The sequence below is a fragment of the Oncorhynchus gorbuscha genome, linkage group LG20, assembly GCF_021184085.1.
Source record: "Oncorhynchus gorbuscha isolate QuinsamMale2020 ecotype Even-year linkage group LG20, OgorEven_v1.0, whole genome shotgun sequence".
Taxonomy (NCBI): Eukaryota; Metazoa; Chordata; class Actinopteri; order Salmoniformes; family Salmonidae; genus Oncorhynchus; species Oncorhynchus gorbuscha.
In genome coordinates, this window is record NC_060192.1 from 310,619 (window position 1) to 333,337 (window position 22,719).

At 44.9% G+C, this 22,719-nt stretch overlaps 1 protein-coding gene across 3 annotated transcripts in view; it reads left to right on the forward strand.

Annotated features, from left to right (window-relative positions):
- Positions 1-22,719, forward strand: part of LOC124006781 (metal transporter CNNM4-like) — a 48,074-nt gene that overhangs the window by 22,000 nt on the left and 3,355 nt on the right. For 2 of the 3 annotated variants that reach the window (XR_006833835.1, XM_046316929.1), the window contains exons 5-6: positions 6,326-6,422; positions 18,060-18,149. Coding sequence is in view for 2 of the 3 variants with exons in the window: in XM_046316929.1 (XP_046172885.1) it covers positions 6,326-6,422; positions 18,060-18,149 (187 nt within the window). In the remaining variant the exon portion in view is untranslated. The remainder of the gene's footprint in view (positions 1-6,325; positions 6,423-18,059; positions 18,150-22,719) is intronic. The other variant, XM_046316930.1, reaches the window with a different exon arrangement.

Below are 22,719 nucleotides of genomic sequence, written 5' to 3' on the forward strand. Positions count from 1 at the left end.
CTCTCTGTCTCTCTCTCTCTGTCTCTCTCTCTCTGTCTCTCTCTCTCTGTCTCTCTCTCTCTGTCTCTCTCTCTCTGTCTCTCTCTCTCTGTCTCTCTCTCTCTGTCTCTCTCTCTCTGTCTCTCTCTGTCTCTCTGTCTCTCTCTCTCTCTCTGTCTCTCTCTGTCTCTCTGTCTCTCTCTGTCTCTCTCTCTGTCTCTCTCTGTCTCTGTCTCTCTCTGTCTCTCTCTGTCTCTGTCTCTCTCTGTCTCTCTCTGTCTCTGTCTCACTCTCACTCTCACTCACCTCAACATCTACCAGAGAGGCAAACCTGTCGACTACTTCATACTCATACTGCAGGTACCCATTACTCACACACTCTCTCTCTCTCTGTCTCTCTCTCTGTCTCTCTCTCTGTCTCTCTCTCTCTCTGTCTCTCTCTCTCTCTGTCTCTCTCTCTGTCTCTCTCTCTGTCTCTCTCTCTGTCTCTGTCTCTGTCTCTCTCTCTCTCTCTCTCTCTCTCTCTCTCTCTCTCTCTCTCTCTCTCTCTCTCTCTCTCTCTCTCTCACACCTCAACAGAGGCAAACGTATATCGACGACTTTACTCATACTGCAGGTACACTCACACGTGTGCAAAAGCGCACTTAAACTGCAATACCACATTGTGGCATCTATCCTATTCTTACAGGTTTCATTATTAAACCTTTCTTTAACTAGGCATGGTAGAGACGTAGACTGCTGTTTAACTAGGCATGGTAGAGAGGTAGACTGCTCTTTAACTAGGCATGGTAGAGAGGTAGACTGCTCTTTAACTAGGCATGGTAGAGAGGTAGACTGCTCTTTAACTAGGCATGGTAGAGAGGTAGACTGCTGTTTATTTAACTAGGCATGGTAGAGAGGTAGACTGCTGTTTATTTAACTAGGCATGGTAGAGAGGTAGACTGCTGTTTATTTAACTAGGCATGGTAGAGAGGTAGACTGCTGTTTATTTAACTAGGCATGGTAAAGAGGTAGACTGCTGTTTATTTAACTAGGCATGGTAGAGAGGTAGACTGCTGTTTATTTAACTAGGCATGGTAGAGAGGTAGACTGCTCTTTAACTAGGCATGGTAGAGACGTAGACTGCTGTTTATTTAACTAGGCATGGTAGAGACGTAGACTGCTGTTTAACTAGGCATGGTAGAGACGTAGACTGCTGTTTAACTAGGCATGGTAGAGACGTAGACTGCTCACTTACAGCTTTAAACACACGCAATCTGTCTGAAATCTGACTTGCCTACTACTTATGGCATATATTACTTAATAAAACTGCATACTCTTGACTAATCGTACTACGTACGTAAATATCACATACTCTAAAGTATGTTCTATTCTCGCATACCCAACATCTCTACTATTTAGAACGCAAGTACGGGTATTCAGGCACAGCCACAGACTTCTTGACTGTGAATTAGGCTCAGCTGTGTGGTTCCTTTGGTGTGACTACTGGCTTCAGCTGTTTAAGTGTACAGCACAATGTACATGTGTATATAAATATATATATATATGTACATAAATGCCTAGTGAAAGTAATATGTATATATGTACATAAATGCCTAGTGAAAGTAATATGTATATATGTACATAAATGCCTAGTGAAAGTAATATATATATGTACATAAATGCCTAGTGAAAGTAATATATATATGTACATAAATGCCTAGTGAAAGTAATATATATATGTACATAAATGCCTAGTGAAAGTAATATATATATGTACATAAATGCCTAGTGAAAGTAATATATATATATATATATATATATATATATATGTGTACATAAATGCCTAGTGAAAGTAATATGTATATATGTACATAAATGCCTAGTGAAAGTAATATATATATATATATGTACATAAATGCCTAGTGAAAGTAATATGTATATATATATGTACATAAATGCCTAGTGAAAGTAATATATATATATATATATATATATATGTACATAAATGCCTAGTGAAAGTAATATATATATATATGTACATAAATGCCTAGTGAAAGTAATATATATATATATATATATATATGTACATAAATGCCTAGTGAAAGTAATATATATATATATGTACATAAATGCCAAGTGAAAGTAATATATATATGTACATAAATGCCTAGTGAAAGTAATATATATATGTACATAAATGCCTAGTGAAAGTCTACACACCCCTTTGTGTACAGTGTTCGGAGTTTTCTGAAAGGGATTCATTTGTTGTTTTTTTTGTACAGATCTACTTCACATATTTCAAAGTGCAAGAAAGTTGGAGAAATTAATGAATTAAAAATAAGATAACGAAGATGTCTTGATTGTGTATGTCTTCACACCCCAGAGTTAATATTTGGTAGAAGCACCTTTAGCTGCCTAATAACTCTTAGGGCAACCTATGTCAAATCAAATCAAATCAAATTTATTTATATAGCCCTTCGTACATCAGCTGATATCTCAAAGTGCTGTACAGAAACCCAGCCTAAAACCCCAAACAGCAAACAATGCAGGTGTGTGTGTGTGTGATGCTTAGCTGTGGGGCAGACTTGCTCTTCACTAATTGATCCCTTTTATGTAAGGAGAAACCGAAAGCGGGAAGAGGAGTGGAGAGAGAGAGAGAGGATTGGAAAGGGGAGGAAAATACAGTTGATGTCGGAAGTTTATATACACTTAGGTTGGAGTCATTAAAACTCGTTTTCCAACCACTCCACACATTTCTTGTTAACAAACTATAGTTTTGGCAGTCGTTTAGGACATCTACTTTGTGCATGACACAAGTCATTTTTCAAACAATTGTTTACGGACAGATTATTTCACTTATAATTCACTGTATCACAATTCCAGTGGGTCAGAAGTTCATATGCACTAAATTGACTGCACCTTTAAACAGCTTGGAAAATTCCAGAAAATGGCTTTAGAATCTTCTGATAGGCTAGTTGACGTCATTTGAGTCAATTGGAGGTGTACCTGTGGATGTATTTCAAGGCCAACCTTCAAACTCGGTGCCTCTTTGCTTGACATCATGGGAAAATCAAAAGAAATCAGCCAAGACCTCAGAAAAACAATTGATGACCTCCACAAGTCTGGTTAATCCTTGGGAGCAATTTCCAAATGCCTGAAGGTACCACGTTCATCTGTACAAACAATAGTACGCAAGTATAAACACCATGGGACCACGCAACCATCATACCGCTCAGGAAGGAGACGCATTTTGTCTCCTAGAGATGAACGTACTTTGGTGCGAAAAGTGCAAATCAATCCCAGAACAACAGCAAAGGACCTTGTGAAGATGCTGGAGGAAACAGGTACACAAGTATTTATATCCACAGTAAAACAAGTCCTTTATCAACATAACCTGAAAGGCCACTCAGCAAGGAAGAAGCCACTGCTCCAAAACCGCCATTAAAAAATCCAGACTACGGTTTGCAACTGCACATAGGGACAAAGATCGTACTTTTTGGATAAATGTCCTCTGGTCTGATGAAACAAAAAATAGAACTGTTTGGTCAGAATGACCATCGTTATGTTTGGAGGAAAAAGGGGGAGGCTTGCAAGCCGAAGAACACCATCCCAACCGTGAAGCACGGGGGTGGCAGCATCATGTTGTGGAGGTGTTTTGCTGCATGAGGGACTGGTGCACTTCACAAAATAGATGGCATCATGAGGTAGGAAAATGATGTGGATATATTGAAGCAACATATCAAGACATCAGTCAGGAATTTAAAGCTTGGTCGCAAATGGGTCTTCCAGATGGACAATGAGTCCAAGCATACTTCCAAAGTTGTGGCAAAATGGCTTAAGGACAACAAAGTCAAAGTATTGGAGTGGCCATTACAAAGCCCTGACCTCAATCCTATAGAAAATGTGTGGGCAGAACTGAAAAAGTGTGTGTGAGCAAGGAGGCCTACAAACCTGACTGTTACACCAGCTCTGTCAGGATCAATGGGCCAAAATTCACCCAATTTATTGTGGGAAGCTTGTGGAAGGATACCTGAAACGTTTGACCCAAGTTAAACAATTTGAAGGCAATGCTACCAAATACTAATTGAGTGTATGTAAACTTCTGACCCACTGGGAATGTGATGAAAGAAATAAAAGCTGAAATAAATCATTCTCTCTACTAATATTCTGACATTTCACATTCTTAAAATAAAGTGGTGATCCTAACTGGCCTAAAACAGAATTTTTACTTTGATTAAATGTCAGGAATAGTGAAAAACTGAGCTTAAATGTACTTGGCTAAGGTGGATGTAAACTTCCGACTTCAACTGTAGAACATCATTCTCATTCAGACAAGAATCACATCCCTGTTTAAGTCAGCGCTATGCTGCATCAGGCACACACACGCATCAGTCCACTCTGACTGCAGACCGTAAAAGCCTGCAGTGTTTAGACTAGTATGTTTGCCCAGCCCACAGACACACTGCCTCACAGAGCACATCATTAAATCATAGCCTGGCATTCCGCTCCCTTGATGGCGGTCGGGCAAAGGTTAACCCTCCCCTCACACACACACACACACACACGCACTACCCCATGCTGATTCACCGGGGGGATTACCCAGATCACCCTGGGGAAGAGATCGGGGCGATGAGTCTTAAACGACCCTGAGTAATCAGTCATTTCAGCATGGCTGTCAGTGTGTGTAATCGTGCCAGGTTTGAATCTCTTCTGAGAAAGGGCAAGGCACTACAAGTGTACATACCACAGCCTACCACAATACGCACAGACGATACATCAACACATAGACCAGGGGTACTCAAGTGCTATTTATTGTTTACACAGCCCTCTCCGCTGACAGTCCAATAGCTGCCGATGTTATTCATGACTTTGTATCCCAGGCTGAGACGGAGTCACCTGAAGCAGTAAAGCTAACCACAGAGAACTTTAACCAACATATCAGCAATATGTTACATGTCCTACCTGAAATGAAGCCTGTCTGGACCTCTGTTATGGTAACATCCCAGGTGCGTGTTCTTCCAAGGCGCTACCCGATCTTGGGGGTTCAGATCATAACATGGTTCAGCTCATCCCAGCTACTGAAGCCCTCCAGGACCGTTTTGAGTCCACTGACTGGACAGCACCAATGACCTGGACGAGGCAGCGCATACTGTCTCAGAGGATATCCGTTTCTGTGAGGCTCTCGTTATTTCTAAAAAAGAAAGTCAACATCTTCCCCAATAATAAAACGTGGGTAGTAACTCAGGAATTGAAAGAGCTCCTCTGCCAGACAAAACGAGTGTTTAAATCAGTGCAAGGCAGCATACAAAGACACATGTAGAAAAACATTTTCAAGGACAGTAGGAAAGGCTGGCAAAGGCTACAAACCATCACAGGCTACAAACCATCACAGGCCACAAACCATCATTCAACCACCATTCAGGAAGGTGTGTGTGCACGGTTCGGCTGTGTGTGTATGTGTCATCTGTTGGCGGGTTATTGGGATGTATTTTGCCAGGGCACATTGACATTAGAGTGTGTGTGTGTGTGTGTGTGTGTGTGTGTGTGTGTGTGTGTGTGTGTGTGTGTGTGTGTGTGTGTGTGTGTGTGTGTGTGTGTGTGTGTGTGTGTGTGTGTGTGTGTGTGTGTGTGTGTGAGAGAGAGACACTGGAACCTCAGCATGCACACCTGCACTGTGATATAATATTGATGAGACCACCGGGGTTCTCTTTTACCTTGGTAGGAAGGCTCAGTCATAGAAACGTAGCAGATAGATCAGACAACATTAGCAGTAGAAATATAATCATAATATTCCTGGTCAGATGATCAGGCTTAACTTGACGACTGCATAAAATTGCATTGATGTCAATGGAGTTAGGATTCGGGTCTTTGTGGCTAGATCAGTGCTAAAACAGCATACTATAAAAAGTAGAATGTGGAAACGTAGTAGATAGAAGAGACAACACCACTGAAGCAGTAGAAACGCTGCATCTCTGTGTGTTCACTTTGTCCGACTGAGATCTGTGTGTGTGTTAATGTATGTCAAACTGCTCATCAGTGTGTGTGTGTGTGTGTGTGTGTGTGTGTGTGTGTGTGTGTGTGTGTGTGTGTGTTAATGTATGTCAAACTGCTCATCAGTGTGTGTGTGTGTGTGTGTGTGTGTGTGTGTGTGTGTGTGTGTGTGTGTGTGTGTGTGTGTGTGTGTGTGTGTGTGTGTGTGTGTGTGTGTGTGTGTGTGTGTGTGTGTGTGTGTGTGTGTGTGTGTGTTAATGTATGTCGAACTGCTCATCAGTGTGTGTGTGTCTTTATTTCATTGGTTTACTTTTTGTTCACAGCACCTGCAAGTCAAAGTGTGTATATTGCTTTGAAACTCTGTGTTCCTCAGGGCCGAGTGGAGGTGGAGGCTGGAAACGAGAACATGAAGTTTGAGACAGGACCCTTCTCCTACTATGGAGTCATGGCTCTTAGCTCACCATCACTGGGTGAGCACACACACACACGTAATGTACGATCAGACCACAGACACAAGCAATGCTCTTCAACACTGGCACAGAGACACACACACAGACGCTCTCGCTCTCTCCCCCTTTCTCTCTCATACACACATGCACAAACAATGTGTTAACTTTCGGTGCGCTTGCCTGTCTAAACTTGTTTCAGTCAGATAGTGTTTCTGGTCTTCAGCATCAACACACCAGAAGTGATGGGGGAAAATGCTCAACTAGCGCTGTGCACAGCTCACAATGAAATGTGTGTTAGCTCCCAAGTAGGTGAGTGTGTGTAATCACTTAGGTTTTAGGAGATCCACCAGACAGACATGTAATCAACAGGTAGACAAACGTACACCGCTGTTACCTAGGGCTGTTGCGGTGACCGTATTATCGCCACACCGGCGAATCAAATTCCACGTGACCGTTCGGTCACGGTAGCTAAGCTTCTCCAGGCTCTGATGCTGCTGATGGTCATTTAGTAGCCTACCAGACTTGCTAACTGCCTGGTACTCAGCACTCTATTGTCCCTCTAATGACTCTGACATCAGTGCAAATGTAATGGAAAATCTAATCAGAGACTGAGAGAGAGAGCTCAAGTTGCGCAACATTTCTATAGGCTAAAGGCTAAATGTCTTTTATTAAAGGGTGAGAGGATCCCATCAGCTTTCTATAGGCTATAGGTAAATGTCTTTTATTAAAGGGTGAGAGGATCCCATCAGCTTTCTATAGGCTATAGGTAAATGTCTTTTATTAAAGGGTGAGAGGATCCCATCAGCTTTCTATAGGCTATAGGTAAATGTCTTTTATTAAAGGGTGAGAGGATCCCATCAGCTTTCTATAGGCTATAGGTAAATGTCTTTTATTAAAGGGTGAGAGGATCCCATCAGCTTTCTATAGGCTAAAGGCTAAATGTCTTTTATTAAAGGGTGAGAGGATCCCATCAGCTTTCTATAGGATAAAGGCTAAATGTCTTTTATTAAAGGGTGAGAGGATCCCATCAGCTTTCTATAGGCTATAGGTAAATGTCTTTTATTAAAGGGTGAGAGGATCCCATCAGCTTTCTACAGGCCAGATTTCCCACATATTATTTACTATATTTAAAGACGACATCAAGAATAATCTGATGGGTGACAATTGCGACTTTTTCGAATCACAGTCGCACACCTCATGTAGCCTACTCGCCCATAGGCAGGTTTGCATCACAACTTAAGTGGCCAAATAACTTCTCAATATTAAACAAATGAATCCGCTTTACAAGGGCATACATATGCAGCTGGTGAGTTTGGGGAAGAGAGTTTTCACCATAAAAATACACATTTTTGATAAAAGCATGACGTGTCACTTTTGATAATGGCATTTTGCCACTAATGGAACATTCCTGCTTATAACCTACTGCCGTGTGAGAGCATTGCGGTGCTTATAATGTGTAGAAATAACCTAATAGTTTATCAACATTTTAGTGGTTGCATTAATTTGGGATCTATCGCATCCCACAACTGTCCCAGTTTGGAGTGTTTCTCGCACAGAATATAATAGGTCAGTTTTTGTACTATGGGGGATAGTAGATTTCAATTTTGTGATCGCCACAGCCCTAGTGTCACCTATAAAGGACAAGGTGTGTGTGTGTGTGTGTGTGTGTGTGTGTGTGTGTGTGTGTGTGTGTGTGTGTGTGTGTGTGTGTGTGTGTGTGTGTGTGTGTGTGTGTGTGTGTGTGTGTGTGTGTGTGTGTGTGTGTGTGTGTGTGATGGATGTCACACACACACACATTTGGATACAGAGAGCAGTGTTTAGTCCCAGGACAGGACACTTTCGCTCTAGAAGTTTAAATAGGAGAGAAATGAGTCCAGATGCTTTAGAAACGCTGATGACACCTAGCGGTCAGATACCAGTATGACTAGCTGCTCTGACACCTAGTGGTCAGATACCAGTATGACTAGCTGCTCTGACACCTAGTGGTCAGATACCAGTATGACTAGCTGCTCTGACACCTAGTGGTCAGATACCAGTATGACTAGCTGCTCTGACACCTAGTGGTCAGATACCAGTATGACTAGCTGCTCTGACACCTAGTGGTCAGATACCAGTATGACTAGCTGCTCTGACACCTAGTGGTCAGATACCAGTATGACTAGCTGCTCTGACACCTAGTGGTCAGATACCAGTATGACTAGCTGCTCTGAAATATATTATTTGACTAGGCAAGTCAGTTAAGAACAAATTATTATTTACAATGACGGCCAAACCCGGACGACGCTGGGCCAATTGTATGCCGCCCTATGGGACTCCCAATCACGGCCGGTTGTGAAACAGCGTGGAATCAAACCAGGGTGTCTGTAGTGACTCTTCGAGCACTGAGATGCAGTGCCTTAGACCACAGCAGCACTCGGAAGCCTCTACATTATCAACGTAGAGATGCTGTAAGTCATAGAAATGGTTGGAGGTGAGCTTTCAATGTTGCCAGTAGTGTAGTACCTCTGTAGATGGTGTAGACCTCTGTAGATGGTGTAGACCTCTGTAGATGGTGTAGACCTCTGTAGATGGTGTAGACCTCTGTAGATGGTGTAGACCTCTGTAGATGGTGTAGACCTCTGTAGATGGTGTGTACCTCTGTAGATGGTGTAGACCTCTGTAGATGGTGTAGACCTCTGTAGATGGTGTAGACCTCTGTAGATGGTGTAGACCTCTGTAGATGGTGTAGACCTCTGTAGATGGTGTAAGACCTCTGTAGATGGTGTAGGACCTCTGTAGATGGTGTAGGACCTCTGTAGATGGTGTAGGACCTCTGTAGATGGTGTAGACCTCTGTAGATGGTGTAGACCTCTGTAGATGGTGTAGACCTCTGTAGATGGTGTAGACCTCTGTAGATGGTGTAGACCTCTGTAGATGGTGTAGATGGTAGATGGTGTAGACCTCTGTAGATGGTGTAGTACCTCTGTAGATGGTGTAGACCTCTGTAGATGGTGTAGACCTCTGTAGATGGTGTAGACCTCTGTAGATGGTGTAGATGGTAGATGGTGTAGATGGTGTAGACCTCTGTAGATGGTGTAGTACCTCTGTAGATGGTGTAGACCTCTGTAGATGGTGTAGACCTCTGTAGATGGTGTAGATGGTAGATGGTGTAGATGGTAGATGGTGTAAACCTCTGTAGATGGTGTAGACCTCTGTAGATGGTGTAGATGGTAGATGGTGTAGACCTCTGTAGATGGTGTAGATGGTAGATGGTGTAGATGGTAGATGGTGTAGACCTCTGTAGATGGTGTAGACCTCTGTAGATGGTGTAGACCTCTGTAGATGGTGTAGACCTCTGTAGATGGTGTAGACCTCTGTAGATGGTGTAGACCTCTGTAGATGGTGTAGTACCTCTGTAGATGGTGTAGACCTCTGTAGATGGTGTAGACCTCTGTAGATGGTGTAGATGGTAGATGGTGTAGACCTCTGTAGATGGTGTAGACCTCTGTAGATGGTGTAGATGGTAGATGGTGTAGACCTCTGTAGATGGTGTAGACCTCTGTAGATGGTGTAGACCTCTGTAGATGGTGTAGACCTCTGTAGATGGTGTAGTACCTCTGTAGATGGTGTAGACCTCTGTAGATGGTGTAGACCTCTGTAGATGGTGTAGACCTCTGTAGATGGTGTAGTACCTCTGTAGATGGTGTAGACCTCTGTAGATGGTGTAGTACCTCTGTAGATGGTGTAGACCTCTGTAGATGGTGTAGACCTCTGTAGATGGTGTAGATGGTAGATGGTGTAGACCTCTGTAGATGGTGTAGACCTCTGTAGATGGTGTAGACCTCTGTAGATGGTGTAGACCTCTGTAGATGGTGTAGTACCTCTGTAGATGGTGTAGACCTCTGTAGATGGTGTAGACCTCTGTAGATGGTGTAGACCTCTGTAGATGGTGTAGTACCTCTGTAGATGGTGTAGACCTCTGTAGATGGTGTAGTACCTCTGTAGATGGTGTAGACCTCTGTAGATGGTGTAGACCTCTGTAGATGGTGTAGACCTCTGTAGATGGTGTAGTACCTCTGTAGATGGTGTAGTACCTCTGTAGATGGTGTAGACCTCTGTAGATGGTGTAGACCTCTGTAGATGGTGTAGACCTCTGTAGATGGTGTAGACCTCTGTAGATGGTGTAGACCTCTGTAGATGGTGTAGACCTCTGTAGATGGTGTAGACCTCTGTAGATGGTGTAGACCTCTGTAGATGGTGTAGATCTCTGTAGATGGTGTAGACCTCTGTAGATGGTGTAGACCTCTGTAGATGGTGTAGTACCTCTGTAGATGGTGTAGTACCTCTGTAGATGGTGTAGATGGTGTAGACCTCTGTAGATGGTGTAGACCTCTGTAGATGGTGTAGACCTCTGTAGATGGTGTAGTACCTCTGTAGATGGTGTAGACCTCTGTAGATGGTGTAGACCTCTGTAGATGGTGTAGACCTCTGTAGATGGTGTAGACCTCTGTAGATGGTGTAGACCTCTGTAGATGGTGTAGATGGTAGATGGTGTAGACCTCTGTAGATGGTGTAGACCTCTGTAGATGGTGTAGACCTCTGTAGATGGTGTAGACCTCTGTAGATGGTGTAGACCTCTGTAGATGGTGTAGACCTCTGTAGATGGTGTAGATGGTAGATGGTGTAGACCTCTGTAGATGGTGTAGATGGTAGATGGTGTAGACCTCTGTAGATGGTGTAGATGGTAGATGGTGTAGACCTCTGTAGATGGTGTAGACCTCTGTAGATGGTGTAGATGGTAGATGGTGTAGACCTCTGTAGATGGTGTAGACCTCTGTAGATGGTGTAGACCTCTGTAGATGGTGTAGACCTCTGTAGATGGTGTAGATGGTAGATGGTGTAGACCTCTGTAGATGGTGTAGACCTCTGTAGATGGTGTAGACCTCTGTAGATGGTGTAGACCTCTGTAGATGGTGTAGACCTCTGTAGATGGTGTAGACCTCTGTAGATGGTGTAGACCTCTGTAGATGGTGTAGTACCTCTGTAGATGGTGTAGTACCTCTCTAGATGGTGTAGTACCTCTCTAGATGGTGTAGACCTCTGTAGGTGGTGTAGACCTCTGTAGATGGTGTAGATGGTAGATGGTGTAGACCTCTCTAGATGGTGTAGACCTCTCTAGATGGTGTAGACGGTAGATGGTGTAGACCTCTCTAGATGGTGTAGACCTCTCTAGATGGTGTAGACCTCTGTAGATGGTGTAGACCTCTGTAGATGGTGTAGATGGTAGATGGTGTAGACCTCTGTAGATGGTGTAGACCTCTGTAGATGGTGTAGATGGTAGATGGTGTAGACCTCTGTAGATGGTGTAGACCTCTGTAGATGGTGTAGACCTCTGTAGATGGTGTAGACCTCTGTAGATGGTGTAGACCTCTGTAGATGGTGTAGACCTCTGTAGATGGTGTAGACCTCTGTAGATGGTGTAGTACCTCTCTAGATGGTGTAGTACCTCTCTAGATGGTGTAGTACCTCTCTAGATGGTGTAGACCTCTGTAGATGGTGTAGACCTCTGTAGATGGTGTAGATGGTAGATGGTGTAGACCTCTCTAGATGGTGTAGACCTCTCTAGATGGTGTAGACCTCTCTAGATGGTGTAGACCTCTCTAGATGGTGTAGACCTCTGTAGATGGTGTAGACCTCTGTAGATGGTGTAGTACCTCTGTAGATGGTGTAGACCTCTCTAGATGGTGTAGACCTCTCTAGATGGTGTAGACCTCTGTAGATGGTGTAGACCTCTGTAGATGGTGTAGACCTCTGTAGATGGTGTAGACCTCTGTAGATGGTGTAGACCTCTGTAGATGGTGTAGACCTCTGTAGATGGTAGATGGTGTAGACCTCTGTAGATGGTGTAGACCTCTCTAGATGGTGTAGACCTCTGTAGATGGTGTAGACCTCTGTAGATGGTGTAGACCTCTGTAGATGGTGTAGACCTCTGTAGATGGTGTAGACCTCTGTAGATGGTGTAGACCTCTGTAGATGGTGTAGACCTCTGTAGATGGTGTAGACCTCTGTAGATGGTGTAGACCTCTCTAGATGGTGTAGATGGTAGATGGTGTAGACCTCTCTAGATGGTGTAGACCTCTGTAGATGGTGTAGACCTCTGTAGATGGTGTAGACCTCTGTAGATGGTGTAGACCTCTGTAGATGGTGTAGACCTCTGTAGATGGTGTAGACCTCTGTAGATGGTGTAGACCTCTGTAGATGGTGTAGACCTCTGTAGATGGTGTAGACCTCTGTAGATGGTGTAGACCTCTGTAGATGGTGTAGACCTCTGTAGATGGTGTAGACCTCTCTAGATGGTGTAGACCTCTCTAGATGGTGTAGACCTCTGTAGATGGTGTAGTACCTCTGTAGATGGTGTAGACCTCTGTAGATGGTGTAGACCTCTGTAGATGGTGTAGACCTCTGTAGATGGTGTAGACCTCTGTAGATGGTGTAGACCTCTGTAGATGGTGTAGACCTCTGTAGATGGTGTAGACCTCTGTAGATGGTGTAGACCTCTCTAGATGGTGTAGACCTCTCTAGATGGTGTAGACCTCTGTAGATGGTGTAGACCTCTGTAGATGGTGTAGACCTCTCTCTGTAGATGGTGTAGACCTCTGTAGATGGTGTAGACCTCTCTAGATGGTGTAGACCTCTGTAGATGGTAGATGGTGTAGACCTCTGTAGATGGTGTAGACCTCTGTAGATGGTGTAGACCTCTGTAGATGGTGTAGACCTCTGTAGATGGTGTAGACCTCTGTAGATGGTGTAGACCTCTGTAGATGGTGTAGACCTCTGTAGATGGTGTAGACCTCTGTAGATGGTGTAGACCTCTGTAGATGGTGTAGACCTCTGTAGATGGTGTAGACCTCTGTAGATGGTGTAGACCTCTCTAGATGGTGTAGACCTCTGTAGATGGTGTAGACCTCTGTAGATGGTGTAGACCACTCTAGATGGTGTAGATGGTAGATGGTGTAGACCTCTCTAGGTGGTGTAGACCTCTGTAGATGGTGTAGACCTCTGTAGATGGTGTAGACCTCTGTAGATGGTGTAGACCTCTGTAGATGGTGTAGACCTCTGTAGATGGTGTAGACCTCTGTAGATGGTGTAGACCTCTGTAGATGGTGTAGACCTCTGTAGATGGTGTAGACCTCTGTAGATGGTGTAGACCTCTGTAGATGGTGTAGACCTCTGTAGATGGTGTAGACCTCTGTAGATGGTGTAGACCTCTGTAGATGGTGTAGACCTCTGTAGATGGTGTAGACCTCTGTAGATGGTGTAGACCTCTCTAGATGGTGTAGACCTCTGTAGATGGTAGATGGTGTAGACCTCTGTAGATGGTGTAGACCTCTGTAGATGGTGTAGACCTCTGTAGATGGTGTAGACCTCTGTAGATGGTGTAGACCTCTGTAGATGGTGTAGACCTCTGTAGATGGTGTAGACCTCTGTAGATGGTGTAGACCTCTGTAGATGGTGTAGACCTCTGTAGATGGTGTAGACCTCTGTAGATGGTGTAGACCTCTGTAGATGGTGTAGACCTCTGTAGATGGTGTAGACCTCTGTAGATGGTGTAGTACCTCTGTAGATGGTGTAGACCTCTGTAGATGGTGTAGACCTCTGTAGATGGTGTAGACCTCTGTAGATGGTGTAGACCTCTGTAGATGGTGTAGACCTCTGTAGATGGTAGATGGTGTAGACCTCTGTAGATGGTGTAGACCTCTGTAGATGGTGTAGACCTCTGTAGATGGTGTAGACCTCTGTAGATGGTGTAGACCTCTGTAGATGGTGTAGACCTCTGTAGATGGTGTAGACCTCTGTAGATGGTGTAGACCTCTGTAGATGGTGTAGAGACCTCTGTAGATGGTGTAGACCTCTGTAGATGGTGTAGACCTCTCTAGATGGTGTAGATGGTAGATGGTGTAGACCTCTCTAGATGGTGTAGACCTCTGTAGATGGTGTAGACCTCTGTAGATGGTGTAGACCTCTGTAGATGGTGTAGACCTCTGTAGATGGTGTAGACCTCTGTAGATGGTGTAGACCTCTGTAGATGGTGTAGACCTCTGTAGATGGTGTAGACCTCTGTAGATGGTGTAGACCTCTGTAGATGGTGTAGACCTCTGTAGATGGTGTAGACCTCTGTAGATGGTGTAGACCTCTCTAGATGGTGTAGACCTCTCTAGATGGTGTAGACCTCTGTAGATGGTGTAGACCTCTGTAGATGGTGTAGACCTCTGTAGATGGTGTAGACCTCTGTAGATGGTGTAGACCTCTGTAGATGGTGTAGACCTCTGTAGATGGTGTAGACCTCTGTAGATGGTGTAGACCTCTGTAGATGGTGTAGACCTCTCTAGATGGTGTAGACCTCTCTAGATGGTGTAGACCTCTGTAGATGGTGTAGACCTCTGTAGATGGTGTAGACCTCTCTCTGTAGATGGTGTAGACCTCTGTAGATGGTGTAGACCTCTCTAGATGGTGTAGACCTCTGTAGATGGTAGATGGTGTAGACCTCTGTAGATGGTGTAGACCTCTGTAGATGGTGTAGACCTCTGTAGATGGTGTAGACCTCTGTAGATGGTGTAGACCTCTGTAGATGGTGTAGACCTCTGTAGATGGTGTAGACCTCTGTAGATGGTGTAGACCTCTGTAGATGGTGTAGACCTCTGTAGATGGTGTAGACCTCTGTAGATGGTGTAGACCTCTGTAGATGGTGTAGACCTCTCTAGATGGTGTAGACCTCTGTAGATGGTGTAGACCTCTGTAGATGGTGTAGACCACTCTAGATGGTGTAGATGGTAGATGGTGTAGACCTCTCTAGGTGGTGTAGACCTCTGTAGATGGTGTAGACCTCTGTAGATGGTGTAGACCTCTGTAGATGGTGTAGACCTCTGTAGATGGTGTAGACCTCTGTAGATGGTGTAGACCTCTGTAGATGGTGTAGACCTCTGTAGATGGTGTAGACCTCTGTAGATGGTGTAGACCTCTGTAGATGGTGTAGACCTCTGTAGATGGTGTAGACCTCTGTAGATGGTGTAGACCTCTGTAGATGGTGTAGACCTCTGTAGATGGTGTAGACCTCTGTAGATGGTGTAGACCTCTCTAGATGGTGTAGACCTCTGTAGATGGTAGATGGTGTAGACCTCTGTAGATGGTGTAGACCTCTGTAGATGGTGTAGACCTCTGTAGATGGTGTAGACCTCTGTAGATGGTGTAGACCTCTGTAGATGGTGTAGACCTCTGTAGATGGTGTAGACCTCTGTAGATGGTGTAGACCTCTGTAGATGGTGTAGACCTCTGTAGATGGTGTAGACCTCTGTAGATGGTGTAGACCTCTGTAGATGGTGTAGACCTCTGTAGATGGTGTAGACCTCTGTAGATGGTGTAGTACCTCTGTAGATGGTGTAGACCTCTGTAGATGGTGTAGACCTCTGTAGATGGTGTAGACCTCTGTAGATGGTGTAGACCTCTGTAGATGGTGTAGACCTCTGTAGATGGTGTAGACCTCTGTAGATGGTGTAGTACCTCTGTAGATGGTGTAGTACCTCTGTAGATGGTGTGTACCTCTGTAGATGGTGTAGTACCTCTGTAGATGGTGTAGACCTCTGTAGATGGTGTAGACCTCTGTAGATGGTGTAGGACCTCTGTAGATGGTGTAGTACCTCTGTAGATGGTGTAGACCTCTGTAGATGGTGTAGATGGTAGATGGTGTAGTACCTCTGTAGATGGTGTAGACCTCTGTAGATGGTGTAGATGGTAGATGGTGTAGACCTCTGTAGATGGTGTAGTACCTCTGTAGATGGTGTAGTACCTCTGTAGATGGTGTGTACCTCTGTAGATGGTGTAGACCTCTGTAGATGGTGTAGACCTCTGTAGATGGTGTAGACCTCTCTAGATGGTAGATGGTGTAGACCTCTCTAGATGGTGTAGACCTCTGTAGATGGTGTAGATGGTAGATGGTGTAGACCTCTGTAGATGGTGTAGATGGTAGATGGTGTAGACCTCTGTAGATGGTGTAGATGGTAGATGGTGTAGACCTCTGTAGATGGTGTAGACCTCTGTAGATGGTGTAGACCTCTGTAGATGGTGTAGATGGTAGATGGTGTAGACCTCTGTAGATGGTGTAGACCTCTGTAGATGGTGTAGACCTCTGTAGATGGTGTAGACCTCTGTAGATGGTGTAGACCTCTCTAGATGGTGTAGACCTCTCTAGATGGTGTAGACCTCTCTAGATGGTGTAGACCTCTGTAGATGGTGTAGATGGTAGATGGTGTAGATGGTAGATGGTGTAGACCTCTGTAGATGGTGTAGATGGTAGATGGTGTAGACCTCTGTAGATGGTGTAGATGGTAGATGGTGTAGACCTCTGTAGATGGTGTAGACCTCTGTAGATGGTGTAGACCTCTGTAGATGGTGTAGATGGTAGATGGTGTAGACCTCTGTAGATGGTGTAGTACCTCTGTAGATGGTGTAGACCTCTGTAGATGGTGTAGACCTCTGTAGATGGTGTAGACCTCTCTAGATGGTGTAGTACCTCTGTAGATGGTGTAGACCTCTCTAGATGGTGTAGACCTCTGTAGATGGTGTAGACCTCTCTAGATGGTGTAGTACCTCTCTAGATGGTGTAGACCTCTCTAGATGGTGTAGACCTCTGTAGATGGTGTAGACCTCTGTAGATGGTGTAGTACCTCTGTAGATGGTGTAGACCTCTGTAGATGGTGTAGACCTCTGTAGATGGTGTAGTACCTCTGTAGATGGTGTAGACCTCTGTAGATGGTGTAGTACCTCTGTAGATGGTGTAGACCTCTGTAGATGGTGTAGACCTCTGTAGATGGTGTAGACCTCTGTAGATGGTGTAGACCTCTGTAGATGGTGTAGACCTCTGTAGATGGTGTAGACCTCTGTAGATGGTGTAGACCTCTGTAGATGGTGTAGACCTCTGTAGATGGTGTAGACCTCTGTAGATGGTGTAGACCTCTGTAGATGGTGTAGACCTCTGTAGATGGTGTAGACCTCTGTAGATGGTGCTACACATGCAGACATGAGCAGAGTAGGTTCTGGTTTTCTAAAAGCCTTTTAAATGTTGAATCATAAGATCACAGTTGGATGACAAACTGGTTCTCTCTCTTTCTCTCTCTCTCTGTGATAGTCTTCTCTGTGCTTTGTGTGCGCAGCATCTATGTAATGTGTGTGTGCATGCGCTATATGATGTGTGCTGTACTACTGCCTACATGTGTCAAACTGTGTCCAACTCATGTCAGCGTCTGATGTCACTCAGTTACGCCCCTCCCATTGGGCTATCTGCCCCCTCCAATCCGACAGCAGGCCTTCGTTGACCTGTGAAAATGACGAGTCACCCGGGGCGAATCTGAAATTGCATCCTATCCCCTATGTAGTGCACTACTTTATGCCATAGCCTATGTGGCTAATCCTGGCCAAAAGTAGTGCACTACATAGGGAATGGGGTGCCATATTGGACACAGCCTCAGTGAATGGTTCACTAAATGATGTATTGAGGTGAAAATGTCTATGTGCTCTGGAGGAGAAAGGTTTGTTTCTTCAGGGCACCCTACCGTGCTATTACTGCCTATCGATGATTAAACGAGAGCGTCTTTCTCTCTCCCCCTTCTCCCACCCTTCGCTCAGCCGTAACTCCCCCTCTCTCCCCATCAGTGGCGTCCCCTCCTCCACGACGTCTCTCTTTAAAGAGATTCTCTCTGTTCTCTCGCTTCCCAGGTAAAAGAACCAACCGCCCCGAGGGGAGGGGTAACATGAGGGAGGGAGGGGCCCCTTTTTATGCCAAGATCACCTTTTTTGTTTCCCTCCCATCATCCTCTTCTTCAGAGCCCTGCTCCAGCAAGTACAACCTGATAGGCAGACAGCCTAGAGATTCACTGGAATATCAATACTTTACATTCAGTTATACCAAGTGTTTGCCTTACCTGCTTTTCTCTGAAGTAGAATAAAATATGAAAACGTTCTACCTTTACCTTCCAAGATTTTATTCTTCTCTCATTCTGTGTTTGTTTTATTACTTTTCGAAACCAAAGGGTACAAAGCCTAATCTAATCAGGCCTTACTGTGAGTCGGCTACCGAGAGCATTAGTTAAAGCAGAGTTTCCCCATTCTCGGTTCTGGGCCCCCCCCCTGGGGGCACGTTTTGGTTTATGCCCTAGCACTGCACAGCTGGTTCAAATAACCAACTCGTCATCAAGCTTTGATTTATTTGAATCGGCTTGGGAAACCCTGCTCTATGACGCTCTCCTCCAGAACTCGATAGCCGACTCACAGTAGCCCGGTTAAACACTGCACACGCTCGAGATGAGTCGGCTGCGCTAATCCTAGCTAATAGTGTATAGTTAGCCTCATTTTTGCGTCTAATATTTAATGCTGATTTTACGCTCCGCTATACCCTCTGGTGGAGTTGGATGGTATTGATTTAATAGGTTGGTGGAAAAGCCGGTGCTCTGCAGTGGTCTCTCTCTTAGTGACTGAGTGATGTGGTGAGGTTCTACTTGCAGTTCTTACTCGGCCGATGACTGCTGATCAGGTCACATCAGTGGGTTTGTCCTCAGTCAGCAGGACAGGACAGGACAGGACAGGACAGGACAGGACAGGACAGGACAGGACAGGACAGGGCAGAGCAGAGCAGCCTGGGACAACGTCACTCAGTTGACAGGCCCTGTTCCAATAAGGTAAGGGTTAAGATGAAGTTACGTGCATATTATGCGTCTCCTTTCTTCCTTTCTTTCCTTCCTTCCTTGGTCTCTTCCTTGGAATACTCACTGATCTGGTTTCCTCAGTACTGCTTTCACCAGTGACAAGGAAGGAAGGAAGGAAGGAAGGAAGGAAGGAAGGAAGGAAGGAAGGAAGGAAGGAAGGAAGGAAGGAAGGAAGGAAGGAAGGAAACATTATCTTCAGATAATTTCTTCAGACCTGTGGCAGAGCTGGACTCCACAGTACCGACTGAGGAAGAGGAGGAATAGAGGAGGAAGGAAGAAACTTGCTGGATGGGGCTCTAGGTGGAGCCACTCTGCTCCACGGCACTACCTCTCATATCTGACCTCTAACCCCTACTAGTTGCCCTAACCACTGGTCCAGGGTCAGATGTTTCCTTATTGCCTCATTGGTTACATTTGGGGTAATCTAATACTGGGTCTGTGGTTAAAGGCATCTTCTACTGTATCTTGTGCGACTACCTGATCCTGTCACTAGCATAGAATTAGAGTTCTATGGTCACTACTCACTCACTTCACAGAAATCACCAAACTACTTCTGACCCACTCACTACTTCCTGTACCATATAGTTCCCTAACCCCTTCCCCTAGGCACTAGATCTGAAAAGAGAATATGCGTATAGGCAATAGGATGACAACCCAGCCTACCAAAAGACACGGTGATACTAATTTACCAATTTGTCAATACCTATCCAATGTTTTTAGATGTGTGCCTAGAAGGAACGAGCTAGGGGTCAACATTGGAACAGGGCATGCATCACTCACTACACACTCCTTAACCCCAACTTACCCAACCACAAACACTCATACACAGTTACGAAGCCCCCCCCCCCCATGCCAATCAGAGCCTCATTTGCATGGCATGTCTGGCGAGCCAATCTCTGAGCCACGGTGAACGCTCAGGAACACCAAAACGCCCACAGGTGACTTGGTTAAGCATAGAACCATCGTTGATTGGTTGCCAAAATGCCATTTCTCCTGATCCTGGCTGTTGATTGGTCACCATCACCCCCTATCCTTGATGTGATATGGGGAAGCCTGGCACCTGATAAAATCCCTCCCTCCCAGCATATAATCATAATTTAACCCCACCCTCCTCTGTAATCACCAATCGTACTCATCCTTCATCTTTGGGTGTGCATACGTTTGTGTTGCTGTGTTGTGCATATACCTGTTGCTCTCTGTGATGCTGTGTGTATACATTTGTATCGCTGTGTGTACAATGCCGTGAAAAGCTTTTTGCCCCCTTTCAAACATTCTAGATTTTAACATATTTTTGACGCTGATTTGTTGTCAGACCTTCAACCAAAACCTAATTTTAGATAAAGGGAACCTGCGTGAACAAATAACACAAAACGGTGATACTTGTTTAATTTCTTTAATAAACAAACTTGTGCGACACCCAATGGCGCTGTGTGAAAAGGTTTTGCACCCTTCCACTCGGTGAACTGGTTGTGTCATCTTTATCTACAATGGCTGCAACCAAACGCTTCCTGGAGTTGCCGATCAGTCTCACGCCTCCAGTACCAGTCAAAAGGTTGGTCACGTGCATTCGAGGTGTCTACCTCATGAAGCTAGTTGAGAGAAGGCCAAGAGTGTGCAAAGGGTGGCTCGGTCTGGACTTTTGACTAGTTCGTCCCGAAACAAAATATTGCTTCTCAGCCATTCTGATGCAGACATGTGGTGTGTGATTTTGATCGTGGTCTTGCTGCACTTCAAACCTTTTAAAACCTCGTGCCTGAGATTCTCCCTCTGTAAGATGGAGCAACTGCTTTTTCACACGGGGGCGTTGGGTGTTGCATAACTAAGATGTTATTTGTCCACGTTTTTCATGGCACTGTAGGTGTGACGGCACGTGTTGCAATGTTCACTAACCGTCAGTATCCATCTAGTGATCCAAACCACGCTGTAGTGTTTTTCATTAACTCAATGTCTCTGTCGTTGCTGTCAGCCGTGCCAAATACTGTTTATGTTGCTCCTACTGTCTACCCCATCACTCTCACTACAATCATATCCTCCTACTGTCTACCCCATCACTCTCACTACAAGCATATCCTCCTACTGTCTACCCTATCACTCTCACTACAAGCATATCCTCCTACTGTCTACCCCATCACTCTCACTACAATCATATCCTCCTACTGTCTACCCCATCACTCTCACTACAATCATATCCTCCTACTGTCTACCCTATCACTCTCACTACAAGCATATCCTCCTACTGTCTACCCCATCACTCTCACTACAAGCATATCCTCCTACTGTCTACCCCATCACTCTCACTACAAGCATATCCTCCTACTGTCTACCCCATCACTCTCACTACAAGCATATCCTCCTACTGTCTACCCCATCACTCTCACTACAAGCATATCCTCCTACTGTCTACCCCATCACTCTCACTACAAGCATATCCTCCTACTGTCTACCCCATCACTCTCACTACAATCATATCCTCCTACTGTCTACCCCATCACTCTCACTACAATCATATCCTCCTACTGTCTACCCCATCACTCTCACTACAAGCATATCCTCCTACTGTCTACCCCATCACTCTCACTACAAGCATATCCTCCTACTGTCTACCCCATCACTCTCACTACAATCATATCCTCCTACTGTCTACCCCATCACTCTCACTACAATCATATCCTCCTACTGTCTACCCTATCACTCTCACTACAAGCATATCCTCCTACTGTCTACCCCATCACTCTCACTACAAGCATATCCTCCTACTGTCTACCCCATCACTCTCACTACAAGCATATCCTCCTACTGTCTACCCCATCACTCTCACTACAAGCATATCCTCCTACTGTCTACCCCATCACTCTCACTACAAGCATATCCTCCTACTGTCTACCCCATCACTCTCACTACAAGCATATCCTCCTACTGTCTACCCCATCACTCTCACTACAATCATATCCTCCTACTGTCTACCCCATCACTCTCACTACAATCATATCCTCCTACTGTCTACCCCATCACTCTCACTACAAGCATATCCTCCTACTGTCTACCCCATCACTCTCACTACAAGCATATCCTCCTACTGTCTACCCCATCACTCTCACTACAAGCATATCCTCCTACTGTCTACCCTATCACTCTCACTACAATCATATCCTCCTACTGTCTACCCCATCACTCTCATTACAAGCATATCCTCCTACTGTCTACCCCATCACTCTCACTACAAGCATATCCTCCTACTGTCTACCCCATCACTCTCACTACAAGCATATCCTCCTACTGTCTACCCCATCACTCTCACTACAATCATATCCTCCTACTGTCTACCCCATCACTCTCACTACAAGCATATCCTCCTACTGTCTACCCCATCACTCTCACTACAAGCATATCCTCCTACTGTCTACCCCATCACTCTCACTACAATCATATCCTCCTACTGTCTACCCCATCACTCTCACTACAATCATATCCTCCTACTGTCTACCCCATCAATGGACAATCTCATTCTCTTTTCATGTTGTTTGCTCTAATTCACTGTTCTGTGTGCGCCTGAATGTGCACGTGTGTGTTTATGTACTGTGTGT